The following is a 15,064-nucleotide window of genomic DNA, read 5'->3' as shown; positions in this document are numbered from 1 at the left end:
CGGCGACTTCTTAAATCTTATGGTACATTAGTCAGAAATGCTTACAGTGTATTTTATAATAAACTTTTGTTAATGGACTAACATGACGACTCTAAATCTCTTGCACTGTTAGTCCTTAGCTGCAATGCCAAATACATCAGGTAGATTCAACAGAATCGAGAAACACCACGAAACCCTGCATAATTAGATGAGCACAAACTACACTTAATAGCACAAAATACCAAACACCTGCCGCTGTTCTGTAACGAGGACTTGATCTTCTCTAGAACTGGAGATGTGGTGGCTTGAAGCCTCCTGCTTCCAAAGCAAACACTAACTGGAATCCTTCACAAATACCCACAACTAGGTTGAGCCCTCAGTTGGGTCCACTTCTGTGACTAGAATCAAGGTGAACGAAATCACTGACTGCCTGCTCCAGTCCTTTTAAAGGTGGTACAGCACGTTTTTAAACTGACATCTCAAGAACCAACAGAGTGATGTAAAAAAGTTGTACACAAATGTGTTTTGCTTTGTTTTTATTTGGAGTCATAATAGAAAAAATGTTAATAAGCCCCAAAATTATTCTCCATGAATGTGATTTAAATCGTAAACTCATATTGATTTGTTTATATACACTCAACTGTAGAAAAATGAGTTTTTTTTTGTTGTTGTTTATACCATCAAATCCAATCAAGCCAAACAAGATGGTTAACTAAAATGATTAATGGATGCAGCATTAGCTGATGGCTTTAAATTTAGCATGTGTTACTGATGTCAGGGTTGATTAGTTCTCTATCTAAAACTGATGCTATTAAAAGCTTTGAGCAATTTAGATGTTGTCATTGAGTAAAATTTCAATGCGGTGAGAGAAATTCTATCAGGATTAATTCTGCTATGGTGCAGCATGTGCACAGATGTTGGAGAGAGAGAGAGTGGGCCTTTTCTGATGGGACAGGAAGAAGGAACGGGAGGCAGAGAAGCTGACAAGGTGGCATCAATCTCAGGAAAGGTAAAGAAGCTTGGAATAAAAAAAAATACTCATCTTTGCACAAGGACTCCCAAATGGCATATGGGTATGAATATTGATCATTTCAGCTTCAGAACTTTTCAAGAAGTGGGAAAAAAATAAATGAAGGGGAGGCAAGAGGTTAATATAGTACCATGCTTTAGTAACTCCTCTGAAAATGAATCCACGGGGAAATCATTGTAGTCAGTGGTGGAGACCAACATTTTTATTAATAAGATAAAAGGAAAGAGTGGTAAAGCAAAGGCGATCATTGGATGGAATGATTATGTGTCATGAGCACTTGAGGACCTAGAAAGCAAACCGGAGTGATTATGCCAATCGAATTGCAAGGTCGGAGACATGCTAAAAGGTTAGAAGGAATCCAATCCTGGGGCTACTGCATGGGACTTGGGGAAATCAAGTTGCTGCAAGTAGCTGTGACTTGAGGAAGGTGTGCAGTGGGGGGCCTTAAACCATTTCCAACATCTGTGCCTTTGAAATATTTCATTATTGATCCAGATATCCCAAGACATTTTAAATGGAAGGGAAAATGTACTATACTAGACCCAAATTCTCTGGATATTTAGATTCCATCCCTGACTAGGGATGTGGGGGAGGTGAATCTGTCAGTGGATCAGATCAGACTAGAAGGTTCTTGTGATTAATGCAGCTGGGCCATCTCTAAGAAAAAGGCAGCAAATAATTTGGTTCCCTCTATGTAGTTCCACCTAAGAAGAGGAAAAACAAAGAGAAATTTTGTTACAATTTCCATTCAAATGAAGAAGGAAAAATATTCTGTCATTTAGACAGGAAGATTTGATGTTATAAATTCCATCTAAATTATTTAACATACTTCTGAGATCCCAATATGAAAGGCACTTAGTAAGTTCTATGTGAAAAATGCATTATTATTATTAAGAAGATGAGAATCAGTCCTAGACTCAAATCTAAAAGTCAATTTTCCTTGATTTCTTATCACCGACATGACATGGATATCAGGGTCAAACAATTTCTTGTTTGTCACTAGTCTGGGAGGCTTAGGAGAGCTTGTAGTATCTGCCAGTAGCGCATACAGCAAACATTCCTAAATAGCCTTTTTTGTTATGCACTTAACATTTGTGTTTCCTCAGAGTTCTGTGTTGAAGCCCTAACCCCTCAGTGTGTCTGTATTTGGAGACAGGGCCTGGAGGAGATGATAAAGGTTAAATGAGGTCAAAATGGGGGTCCTAATCCAGTGGGGCTGGTGCCCCTATAAAAAGAGAATGAGACACCAGAGCCACCTAACCCCACCATGTGAGCACAGGGACAGCCAGGAAGACAGCCGGCACCCACCAGGAACCAAATGGGCTGGCACCCGATCTAGGGCATCCAGGCTTCAGAAATGTGAGGAATCAACGTCTGTTGTTTAAGCCCCCAGTCTGTACGATTTTCCATTCTCACATAAATTGAACAGGAGGTCACCCATGTGTAGACCCGGGTGTGTGCAGTAAAGGAAGAAGAGAGAGGCACATTGCACAGGCATCAACTGACCTGTTGATTTTCTCATTCTGTGAGTGTTCTCCATCATCAACAGCTCCCAGCGGAATTAGCACCACACTCTTGTGGACAATCTCCTGAAACATTTTGGCAATTGGAATGGTGGATCCATCCCGGATCATATCTGGTTCTGTTCCAAACACTGAAACAGGAAAAGAAGGCATTTGAATAGGGTAAGGACAAGACCGCCCCCAGTAAGCTCCTCAAGGGCAGTGCCTCCTTTGCCTTCCTCTCTCTTTTTCCTTGTTAATCTTTCTTTTTTTACCATTAGATTTGGTTCCTGGGGTAAGGAAGCCCCTTGATATCATGCAATTATATTCTAAGATAGACGCTAGAGTCAAGAAGAAAACTATGGATGTCTTTTTCACAATTACCTACTTTAAAAAAGATTTTAAGAGACAGGTGTGGTGGCTCACGCCTGTAATCCCAGCACTTTAGGAAGCTGAGGTGTGCGGATCACTTGAGGTCAGGAGTTTGAGACCAGCCTGGCCAACATGGTGAAACCTTGTCTCTACTAAAAATACAAAAATTAGTCGGGCATGGTGGCACATGCCTATAATCCCAGCTACTCAGGAGGCTGAGGCAGGAGAATCGCTTGAACGTGGGAGATGGAGGTTGCAATGAGCCGAGATCCTGCAACTGCACTCAGGCCCAGGTGACAGAGCGAGACTCTGTCTCTAAATAAATAAATAAATAAAATTGTAAATAAAAATTTTACTTTGAACTAATTTTAGAAAAGTTTAGCATTTAGAAAAGTTGCAAAAATAGTAGAGAGAGAGCTCCCATCTATCTCTTACTCTGCTTTCCCTAATGTGAACGTCTTATGCAACTATTGCAAAATGATCAAAACAAGGAAACTGACAATGGTTCAATGTTGTTAACTCCACTCCAGCTTTCGATTTCACCCGTCTTTCCCTTTATCCATTCCAGGATCTGATCCGGAATCCACACTGCATTTTTATTATTGCTTCTTAGTTTCTTGTATGCTGTGGACGTTTCTCAGTATTTCCTTGTCTTTCACGACCTTGACCATCTTGAAGCTTATCAGTTGGTAGTTTTGTAAAATATCCCTCATTCTGGGGTTTGTCTGATGTTATCTTATGATTGCAAGAGGTCATGCACGTTTGGCACAACACAAGACAATGTGCCTACCTTTATTGTTTCTTCATGAATTAAATATTATGGAAGTGGGACTTCTTTGGATTTTTTGGTGACAGATATGCCAATAGCTGTACTATCACTCAAATGTCACAATGTTTCTGGCAATTTTCAAAGTATTGCACAAAACAGTTTTAACTGCTATCCTAGGTTTTAGAAAGAGATTATTTCAAACCTTCTAGCTTAGAGGACATGCTGCCAGTGACGCAGTGGGATGAAAAATGAAACAAAGAAACCGGAGAGAACATGTCACCTCTTCTTTACTCACACAGCAAGATGTGGACGTGAATCGAAGTCATGTACCTTGTTAGTAGAACCAGTTTAGCACACAAACAGACCGAAAGGTGTCTTATACATTCCTGAAAGGCTATTTCAGATTTATTTATTGTTGTCAACTGGGGTATTTCTTTTTTTTTTTTTTTTTTTTTTTTTGAGACGAAGTCTTGCTCTGTCGCCGGGGCTGGAGTGCAGTGGCCGGATCTCAGCTCACTGCAAGCTCCGCCTCCCGGGTTCACGCCATTCTCCTGCCTCAGCCTCCCGAGTAGCTGGGACTACAGGCGCCTGCCACCTCGCCCGGCTAGTTTTTTGTATTTTTTAGTAGAGACGGGGCTTCACTGTGTTAGCCAGGATGGTCTCGATCTCCTGACCTCGTGATCCGCCCGTCTCGGCCTCCCAAAGTGCTGGGATTACAGGCTTGAGCCACCGCGCCCGGCCCAACTGGGGTATTTCAAACACACACCTCTCTTCAGCTGCCATGACATTTCTTCAATCCTAAAGATTACTGGCAAAATACCTGCTAAGGGTGGGGGCAGCAGGAATGGTGATGGAAAGAAGCATGGCTCCCTGTCTTGGACTTGTTCTCTAGTTTTCCATGTCTGTGTCCCCTGTACTGATAAGCCCAAGAGAGAGAGTTAGTGCTTCAAGGAGATCTGGGCTTCCCTTTCCAGCTTTGCCACCATTAGCCAATGTGGCCTCAGGTATCATCTGTAATAGGATGCCATAGGTCTACCAAAATGCATGCCACTGCTTTTCCACCTAGCTTTTGGAGAGACCTAGAACTCCCTGCTTTGGGAAGAGCCCCCGTTCTGCTATTGTTGGCAAAGTCCCCCTCCTGGTGCAGATGCCAAAGAGACTGGGTGTCCCGACTCCCGGATGCACAACCGACACCCAAGTACACGCCCTCTGCTCAGCCCAGCACATGGCTCTTCCCAGGACCTTGCAATGCACGGAATTAAAACAGGCACCACCAAAGAAGTTCGAAATGGAGCTGTGCCGCCTTCTGGGGAAGCGGTGCGGCATTGTGAAGAGACCACTGGCTTTAGGGTCAGACACACTGGAATTGGGTTTCTCGTGTGTTTTGCAATTGTATACAGCGAGCTCATCTCCAGGAAGCTCCTGTGGAATCTCCTTGGCCTGCCTGGGGCTGTGTCCTCCTGGGTAATGCCGTGCTTGCATCAGCAGGCAGTCCAGCCATGGCACTAGCGAGAACCAGACCATGCACTAGCTAAACATTTAACACCCAAACCCACAGGAGCAAGGGTCCATGGTTAAAAATTCTCAGGGGAGACCTTGTGTCCATCCAATGTCCAAGCAAAGGCAGTCAAGCTTACACACACATGCAGGATAGGTGTGGCTTTCCGGGGATGCCCTGCCTGCGTATAGTGGGTCTCCTTTTCAACTTCCTGCCTCACTCTGGCCCAAGGCCATTAAAGTTCCAGTCTCTTTGTGACCAGGAAGAGCAGACCCCGGAAGGCCAGCCCAGGGTCTGCTTATTCACTCCCCTAGAGTTTAGCTTCTTCATTTTCAATCCTAAAGGATTTCCTCTGATGTCGTACAAGCTAAGCTGTGTTTTTTTGTTTTTCGTTTTTGAGACAGGGTCTCACTCTGTCCCCTAGGCTGGAGTGCAGTGGCATGATCACAGCTTGCTGCAGCCTCAACCTCCTGGGCTCAAGCCATCCTTCTGCCTCAGCCTCCTGAGTAGCTGGCACTACAGGTCCATGCCACCACGCCCAGCTAATTTTTATATTTTTTTGTAGAGATGGGGGGGATCTCACCATATTGCCCAGGCTGGTCTTGAACTCCTGAGCTCAAGTGATCCTCCTGCCTCTGCCTCCCAAACTGCTGGGATTATAAGATTGAGCCATCACACCTGGCCTAATCTGTGTTTTGAAAGGATGTTTTTACATGTTGGCCAACATTTCTATGAGTTTTGTATCAGGGGGTTTGAAGGTTTTCTAATGCATCATTTTCCCCAAAATTCAGGTCTCCAGACTTAAATTTGAACACAGGTTTTGCCACTTGTGAGCTGGGCACCCTTTGGCAAAATACTTCATGTCTGTAAACCTGCATTTATTCCTCTGTTAGATGGGGAAGGCCACTGGGAGGATGACTTGAGATGGCCGTGTATTGCTTGCCCTGCACATGACATGCATTCAACAATGTCCTCTATATTAAAAGAAGAGTTGATTTCTGAGTTTTAAAAGTGTCTGCTTTACCCACGGTCCCATAGGTACCACCCCTGAGTCCCAGTGCAGATTGGCCAGTCAGAAGATCTTAAGGTCCCACCTGTTCTGATGGCTCTTTTTGCTGCGAGATATTGGGTGTCGTTAATATTTGCGATCCATGGGTGTAGTCCTAGAGTCATGGAAACAACCATCTTGTTGGAACTATTTCTTTTGGAGAACACATCTTCAAGATGCCGTGTCACCTAAAAGGTGACGTTTTCAATAATAAGAGAAAGGGTCAGGTTATTCTCTCATACAGTTAATATAGTCTTCCATCAAGAAACTCCTTAATACAGTTAATATAGTCTCTTCCATCAAGAAACTGAAGGCCTTAACCTGACACATGCAAGTGTTGTGATTTTTCCTTCGCTCTGCCAGGGGGCGAGAGTGAGATCATCCTTCAGTGCGGAGAGCAGGAAACCCTGGGCTGCACCCAGAGGGAGATTCCCCTCTATCCTCCTCCCTGCAATCCTGGCCCCAGCCCACCCCCTTCCAACCACAGCGTCTCACACACGGAGGTGCTGGAGCATTGCCTGTTGAAAGTGATGAAGCCTAACACAGCAGGTCTTCTCTTTTGAATCGTCCTCTTTTAGGACTCCTCAGTACCCTCTGAGTGATTTGGGAGCATTAAGCATTTGGAAATTTCCAAGACGTGGGAGCAACTCCAGGATCAACTATGGAGGAGGCTCATTTCAGCCTTGTTCTCTCCCCTCCTACTCTTTTCTCATTATTACTGTGGAGAGCCTCCCAGGAAGGTGCCATACTCAAATTTCTTCCATTAATTACTTCAACACACATTTATAGAACACGTTTCATGTCCCAGAGACTGTTCTAGGTGCTGTGGATACAGCTGTGAACAAGACAAGGAAGGCCCTGCCCTCATGGAGTTTATATGTCATGAGAAAAAGGGGTAGCACCTCCAAAAAGAAGGAAGGGAAGGGAGGAAGGAGGGAAAGAGAAAAGGAAAGGGAAGGGAGGGGGAGGGGATAGAGAGGGGAGGGAATGGGGAAAGGAGAAGGAAGGATGGAAGGAGGGCAGGAGGAAGGAACAGGAGGGAAGAAAAAGGAAAGGGGAGGAGAGGGAAGGGAAGGGAAAAGGGAGGGAGGAGAGAGGGCAGGAGAGAGGCAGGGAAGGAAGGAAGGAGGGAGGGAGGGAAGGGAGGAGGGGAGGAGGCAGGGAGGGAGAAAGAGAGACTATTTTAGAATGTAATTAGTGCTAACAAGACAATAAAGAGGGATAATGGAATGGAGAAAGACTGACGGTTGGGATAAGTATTTCTTTAGTTCATTCATTCAAGAGCCTACTTTCTGTTAAACTAACTTGAGGCAAATTGATGATTGGTTGGTAATTGGACACGTAACTCCTTCCAGAAAACATTTTCCTTAAAATGGCTGCTTCCAAAGTGTTAATTTCAGACATCATGAAGATCTAATGATTGAAGCCTGAGACCTTCTGCCTCTGTCCAAGCATAGGCAGGTCCCTACTCCATCTATGTATAAACCAATCTTGCTTTTATATCTACCATCTAACTTTCAAATTTTCCTAGCACTGTAGCTTCAAATGGTTATTTACCTGACTGCTGTAATTGCATATACTTGAGGAAAAAGATTGGGTTCTTTTTGTTTGTTTTTTTTAAGAGACAGTGTCTCGCTCTGTCACCCAGGCTGGAGTGCAGTGGTGCAATCATAGCTCACTGCAGCCTTGAATTCCTGGGCTCAAGGGATCCTCTAGGCTTGGCCTCTCAAATCCCTTGGCCAGGATTACAGGCACAAGTCACTGCACTGGGCAATATTGGTTTCTTGACGTTTGTTCCACTCCTCTTGTATTAGAAAAAAATGATACTCCAATGGTAGCAACCTCACTGCTCACTAAACAGTGATATGCAGGATTAAGAAACCATGTTACTAGGCAGAATGACAATAAGCATTTGTTACCTGTTTTTCCACCACAGACACATTCATGTGAGGGACTAGACGGATGGAAAATTTTCCTATAACTTGGCCAGGTATGACTGTTTTAGCTCCAGGCTCATCAAACGCGCCTTCGATCCCATGAATAGAAAGAGATGGGTACCTCCAGAGGTGCATTAGAATCTCCTCCTATATTAAAATAAAATTATCCAAAGGATGCTTAATTAGACCCCAGTGGAACTGGGTTGCTTGTGTTACCACTGTCTGTCTCTCTGAGACACCATTCAGGACACGTTAACTGTCACCTTACTCAGCTGTGTCTGACGCAAGGACTTTTCCCTCAGGGCACAAACTCTCTGCTGTCTTCAGATGCCTTCGCCTACCCAAGATGCTCCCCACTGATGAGTGCCCCTCTTTGCCCAAGATTTGCAGTTTTCAGTGAACAAATGGCAAAGGGGTCCTTTCAGACGAGATCGGGCACGTTCAGGGTGGAATGGCCCATAGACAAACGGGCCCCTTCAGAAATGTGGGTTCAATTATAAATTTCTAACCTCAATCATTACAATAATAACTTATATAATGAAAGCATTTTCTTATTCAGAAGACATCAAAGAACTCTCCACATGTTTGAGCCAGTTTTCTTTCTTCTTCTGGCCATCCTCGAGCTGGTCTGCAGGAAGACGCCTGCTTTGTAATAATTCACTCTACTGCTTCTTTTCAGCTTGCTGTTCCCCCTCTTGGCCCCTTCCCCAGGAACCAGCCCTGCTACCGAACACCTTGTCAGGCAAGCATGCTGCCCAGAAAGAGAAGGAGGAGAAAAGCAAAACAATTCTAAATTTGCCAGTAAGGAATGTTCTCGGCTTTGTGTTTACTTAGTCCACTGAGGCAATGATGTATTCACTTACAGATTAGACCCTAAGGCTCTTGGTTTTGTCTGGAAAAATGAATAGTTACAGGTCTTGGAGCTGGAATCATCTCAGACTTTTCTTGGTCTTTGAAAAGGTAAGAAGTCCAGCTCACCGGCTGAAGGCTGGCGTGGGATTTAGGTTCATAAACAGCTTTGGAAAACATGACTGGGAAATGGTTAACTGCTTATAGTTAAGTGCCAGAAGCCAGTGCCCATTAGACCCCAGTGAAAAAGGACTGGTTGATCCAGCCCACAGGGAAGTGGCTGTGGGCATCCAAAATCTGCCCAGGAATTCACATCTGATTTGGAGTCTAAGATATGCAGATTAGCACCAGACAATGATTTAGACAGCGGGCACATATGATCTACTAGCCTCATGCCTCTTCCAGCTTATCCATCAGTCTGTGGTCATACCTTAGTATCAAACAGAAATTTCTCAACCCGGCTGCTATTCCGGTATTCTTCCAGGTCTAGATGGATGGCTTTGTATGTATTTATTTCCTCTTCTGTAAGAGGAGCCACTTCATCATAGATTCCAGGGACCAGGATATGACCCGATGAGTCTACCAGGCTACCTACAAAACACACACAGCAAACAAAGCCAGGTAGAAAGGCGTGTGCCAGTGTTGTGGTCCTGGAGCCACAGACTGTGGGAGGACTCTCCAGGGCTGCAGCAGGCCTCGTGACTCTCTGGGTCCCCATGGCCAAAGCCATTGGCAGCAACTCCATCCAAGAAGTGACTGTCAGAGAAAGGAGCTGGTCACCAGGTTCACGCAGCTGGAATCAGCCCTGCTTTAGTGTTCACCTTGTCAAAGGTGAGGCTGAAAACACCTGGGCCCACAACCAGTGAGTTCGGAGTGAGTTACCTCCATCACGTTCACGTTCTCAGCTATGCCTTTTATACATAAACAAGGTTTGTTTTTTAGTTTTACCTTATGCTGATTTAAAAAGTAATACGTGTTCACTATAAAACATTTAAAATACATGCTGGGTGCGGTGGCTCACATCTGTACTCCCAGCACTTTGGAAGGTCAAAGCAAGTGGATCGCTTGAGCCCAGGAGTTCCCAACCAGCCTGAGCAACATGGCGAGACCCCGTCTCTACAAAAAATACAGAAACTAGTGGGGCATAGTGACACATGCCTGTGGTCCCAGCTACTTGGGAAGCTAAGGTGGGAGGATCACTTGAGCCCAGGAAGTTGAGGGTGCAGTGAGTAATGAGCACATCACTGCACTCCAGCCTGGGTGATAAAGTCAGACCCTGTCTCAAAAAAGAAAGTATATGGCCGGGAGCGGTGGCTCACACCTGTAATCCCAGCACTTTGGGAACCCGAGGCGGGCAGATCACAAGGTCAGGAGATCAAAACTATTCTGGGTAACATGGTGAAGTCCTGTTTCTACTAAAAATACAAAAAATTAGCAGGGCATTGTGGCACGCACCTGTAGTCCCAGCTACTGGGGAGGCTGAGGCAGGAGAATCACTTGAACCCAGGAGGCAGAGGTTGCAGTGAGCCCAGATCACGCCACTGCACTCCTGTTTGGGTGACAGAGTGAGACGCCATGTCAAAAAAAAATTTATGTGTGTGTGTGTATATATATATATACACACACACACACACATACATGTATACACACCTACGTACATACATACCTGAGAAACCAAAAATTGTCATCTCTTCTCAACTTCTCTTCCCCTACACGTGCACACACACACACACACACAATATTTTAATAAACACTCATTTTTAATTAAAAGCATTATACCCTTCAGGTCTACTCTATGAGATCCCATCATGACCACAAAATCCTCTATATACACTAGTATGCTCTTCATGAAACAGTTTAGGGATCAATACAAGTGGAAAAAACCATCACTAAATATCTAGAAAAGCAGCAGATGTTGAAATTCAGTAAATGCTGCCCACTCTCTGGAGAAAGTGCTTATCAAAGGCAAAATGCAGCCAGGAAATAGACCGATATAAATGACACAAAAATGTCTCCAGGGAAGCTCAGTGAGTCCCCACTGATAATGCGATCATGAGATCTTCTCTTGAGGGTATATGTCCCTAAACTTCTGCTGACAGTCTTCTGTGTAAGGACAGAGTTGCAGAGTCGTGCTTTCTAAGCACGCACTGTACCTCACGAGTAAAACAATCCAACCCTCTGTTCTTGGCATCATTTTAAATTACAACTTTATTCTCTCAGTATACAAGCAGCCTTCCCTACTGCTGGACTGGGAGAAGGAAGAGTAAGAGGATTTCCTCATTTACCTTTTCCTTCCTTCCTACCTTCTCTTTCTCTCTCTCTTTTCTTTCTCTCTCTTCTTTCTTTCTTTCTTTCTTTCTTTTTCTTTCTTTCCTTTCTTTCTTCCTTCCTTCCTTGTGTAAACACAAGTATCCTCTTAGCAGTTCCTTCCTTCCTTTCTCTTTCTTTCCTTCCTTCCTTCTTTCTTTCTTTCTTTCTTTCTTCCTTCCTTCCTTCCTTCTTTCCTTTCCTTTCCTCTCCTTTTCGTTCCTTCCTTCTTTCCTTCCTTTGTTCTTTCCCTCCCTCCCTCCCTCCCTTTCCTTCCCTTCCTTTCCTTCCTTTCTTCCTTTTCTTTTCTTTCTTCTTTCTTTCTTTCCTTTTTTTGAGACAGAGCTTGCTCTGCCACCCAGGCTGGAGTGCAGTGGCATGATCATGGCCACTGTACCTGGCCTTCCTTTCCCTTTTAATTTGCTTGCAGAGAAATCTGATTAGAGAGCTGTGGAGTGCAATTCAGTCACTTCAGCCCTGCCTGAAACACCATCACAGGGAAAGGGGAGCCATTGATGTCTATGCTACTCAGAAATAATGCTGCTTCACAGATCCCATTTTCCATATTTCTTTGCCCTAGTTCTTTAATATTGAAAGCATTTGAATGAAAATATTATGCTTAAGAGTGTGTCCCCTCCCATCCTGTTCATTTTCCTTTTGCAATCATGACATGATGTCATTTCTGCAGTTACCACAGCCATCTTGGCAAGTGCAGGGAAGGCAGAAGGTGCCTTTGAAAACTGCCCACAGGAAACAGAATCCTACATGCCCAGCAGCCATCTTGGATTTGAACATTTTAAATAACATCATTTGGTGCTTATAAAAATGCCCTTGGTGCAATGGCCTTTTCTGTTTTATGGCTTTTAGGGAAATGCAAAGAGTAGGAAAGTGTCTGCAAAGGGACACCACAGAAGGTTAGAGTTCGATTTGTAAACACAAGTATCCTCTTAGCAGCTTCTACGTCCCCTGCACATTAAGCCCCTTTTCAGACAGGAAACTAACTTGGTTTTGCTTTGTACCCTAGTGGAGGTTATCACACACTAGTGTTTGTTGTCTGTTCATGATCACAGAGAGACAGAGAGGTTAGGAGGCTTGCACGAGGCAAGGGCTGCCCATGGATTCCCGCATCCTGACTAGCTTATGTGGCTGATTGTCAGCCTGCAGGAGTGGACAGAGCAGAGCCGACTCTCATTTGACATCAGGGGGCCCTGGGAGTCCGGGCATCTCCACTACAGCCCAGCCTGTCAGCAAGCAAAATTCCTGCTTGTCATCTGATAAACACTAAAGCTCAACACTATGTCCTTATGTTTTTGTACAAAACATATGAAAACCACATAGAGGACACAATCCAGAAATTACTGTGCTGTGGATTGATTATATGATTTGTATCAAAAACTAAAGAAAGTCAAACCACGTTTTTAATTTCATTCATGACCCTGAGCCGACTCTTCCTTAGCAGAGCAATGTGCATTTGTGGGGCTGAATGGAATCTTATGCCTGGCTGAAGCCACACAGCCTGAAGAGAGGCCATGCAGCAGTCATGCTTGTGGGAAAAGCAAAATGTGCTGCTAAAGATTTCAGATGCAGTTCCTAGGGAAGAAAACATTCATTCTGGTAAAACAGAAATTAACCTCCACTCCCCAAAATCGTGAGTTGCGTACTATCTGATTCTTCTGGAAACCATTTAAACTCTTTAAAGGAAAATGGCTGGGTGTATTCTGTCTCAATTGTCAAGCATGGGAAATATCATCCAAGAGCTATATTTCAGGAAAACTAGAAGGCCATAGAAGAATAGATAGATAGACGACAGATAGATAGATAGATAGATAGATAGATAGATAGATAGTTGGATGGATGGATGGATAGATGATAGATAATGGATGGATGGATAGATAGATAATAGATGGATGGATGGATAGAAAGATGATAGATAATGGATGGATGGATGGATAGAAAAATGATAGATGGATAGATAATAAATGGATGGATAGATAGATAGTTGGGTGGATGGACAGATGACAGGTAGATGGATAGATAGATAATGGATGGATAGATGGATAGAAAGATGATAGATGGATAGATAATAGACGGATGGATGGATAGCTAGATAGATGGTAGAAATATAGGTAAATTTCATTATTCACCTTGGGAGAATGAAAGAGAAAGCTGTGCAACTAAAAATGATGCTGAAGACCTTAAGAAGATTCTTCCAACACCTGGGCCATCTGGGCTGATTGTGCCATGGCCTGGACTACTGAGGCCAAGGGAGTAAATGCTTTCTGGCAATTTGTCTGCTCAAAAGGGGCACATTATTAAACTTTTCTCTTTTTTTGCTTTTTCTATTTCTTTCTTTTTTTGATAAAGGGTCTCATTCTGTCACCCAGGCTGCAGTACAGTGACACGATTATCTCAGCTCACTGCAACCTCCACCTCCAGGGCTCAAGTGATCTTCCTGCCTCAGTCCCTTAAGTAGCTGGGACTACAGGCCTGCACCATCATGCCTGGCTAATTTTTGTATTTTTTGTACAGACAGGGTTTCACCATGTTGCCCAGGCTGGTCTCGAAGTCCTGAGCTCAAGCAATCCACCCACCTTGGCCTCCCAAAGTGCTGGGATTGCAGGCATGAGCCACCATGCCAGGCCATGTTGTGAAATTTGCATAAAGGAGCTATACATGTCAAGTGGAGCACAGCGAGGTTTTGCAGAGTCTAAAGCATAGGTAATGTGTGAACCTCTTTTTTAAAAGAACACCGAATTATGAATATAAAATGATGATTGTCCCTGCCAGGACTGTGGAAGGAGCTCTGTAAGTGAGGCCCCTGGAGTTTAAACTTCCTTAGCTTCCCTGGGAACCCACCATGGGCAGCCCTGATGCCCAGAAGAGCTCTAGGTGAATCGCGCCTGGGCAAACAGGCTCCCCGAGAAAAACACACAACTCCCTACTGCACACACCAGCAATCCATGGGAAATCAAGGACAGCACCAGGACAATCGGGGAACTCGTCGGCGTTGCTGTGCCACTCAGGGCCACAGCAACCTTGGAAAATGAAGCCAAGTGGTGCTGACGTATTTGATACCATTTCTGGAGTCAGGCCAGGGCAGGCCATTACTCACTGAAGGACATGCTGCATTCCAGCCACCATGACAAGTGCTCTGCACACATCACCTTTTTGCATCCTAAAAGCAATACTAGGTAAATAGAAGATTGTGCCCCTTTACAAATAAGAAATCGAAGACTAGAGAACTCAAGTAACTTGCCAAGGTCACGCAGGTGGTCTGTGGCGGAGCGAGGACATACCTGGTCATCCACACGCAGAACCCACATGCTATAAGGTGTGGGCTGGTCCGCGGAGGGGCCAGTCTGTCGTGAAAAACGAGATGCTCTTGAGAAAGTGGGGGAAGGGCCTCATCTGGTGTGTCACTTAGTTCCTTTCCCTTTTGATCACCCCTTGGTTGATTTATCTTCAGTCAAAAAGTCATGCCAGGTCTACCAAAGTTGAACTTGTGGTTCAACTGGCTTGGGAATAGCACACCCCACCCAGCCCGGCATTCTAGGAGCAGCAATAAGGGAGTCAGGGTGGCCTCTCAATCTTTTGTATCCTTTGAGTCTCTGCCCTCTTGTCCTTGAGTATGGCTGGATGTGTCACAATGTCCAATACAAGAAAATGGAGGAACTGAAGAAGAGTTTTGCAGACTTACTTATAATGGAGGGAACCATTAACCAAGGGGAGGAAAATCTAAGCTCTACACCCTTGTACAGAGCTGGTTCAGAAAG

At 44.5% G+C, this 15,064-nt stretch overlaps 1 protein-coding gene across 3 annotated transcripts in view; it reads right to left on the bottom strand.

Annotated features, from left to right (window-relative positions):
* Nucleotides 1–1,183: 1,183 nt before the first annotated feature.
* Nucleotides 1,184–15,064, bottom strand: part of CNDP1 (carnosine dipeptidase 1) — a 49,082-nt gene continuing 35,201 nt past the window's right edge. For 2 of the 3 annotated variants that reach the window (XM_033175936.1, XM_033175917.1), the window contains exons 8-12: nucleotides 9,415–9,575; nucleotides 8,118–8,282; nucleotides 6,245–6,386; nucleotides 2,516–2,663; nucleotides 1,184–1,713 (exon numbers count right to left, since the gene is read on the bottom strand). In XM_033175936.1, the coding sequence (XP_033031827.1) occupies nucleotides 1,647–1,713; nucleotides 2,516–2,663; nucleotides 6,245–6,386; nucleotides 8,118–8,282; nucleotides 9,415–9,575 (683 nt within the window). In that variant the 3' untranslated portion in view covers nucleotides 1,184–1,646. The remainder of the gene's footprint in view (nucleotides 1,714–2,515; nucleotides 2,664–6,244; nucleotides 6,387–8,117; nucleotides 8,283–9,414; nucleotides 9,576–15,064) is intronic. The other variant, XM_033175927.1, reaches the window with a different exon arrangement.

This window comes from Trachypithecus francoisi, unplaced genomic scaffold (genome assembly GCF_009764315.1).
Source record: "Trachypithecus francoisi isolate TF-2019V2 unplaced genomic scaffold, Tfra_2.0 Contig01474, whole genome shotgun sequence".
Classification (NCBI taxonomy): domain Eukaryota; kingdom Metazoa; phylum Chordata; class Mammalia; order Primates; family Cercopithecidae; genus Trachypithecus; species Trachypithecus francoisi.
The sequence above is the reverse complement of the archived record's forward strand: the minus strand, read 5'-3'. Positions and strand labels throughout refer to the sequence as shown.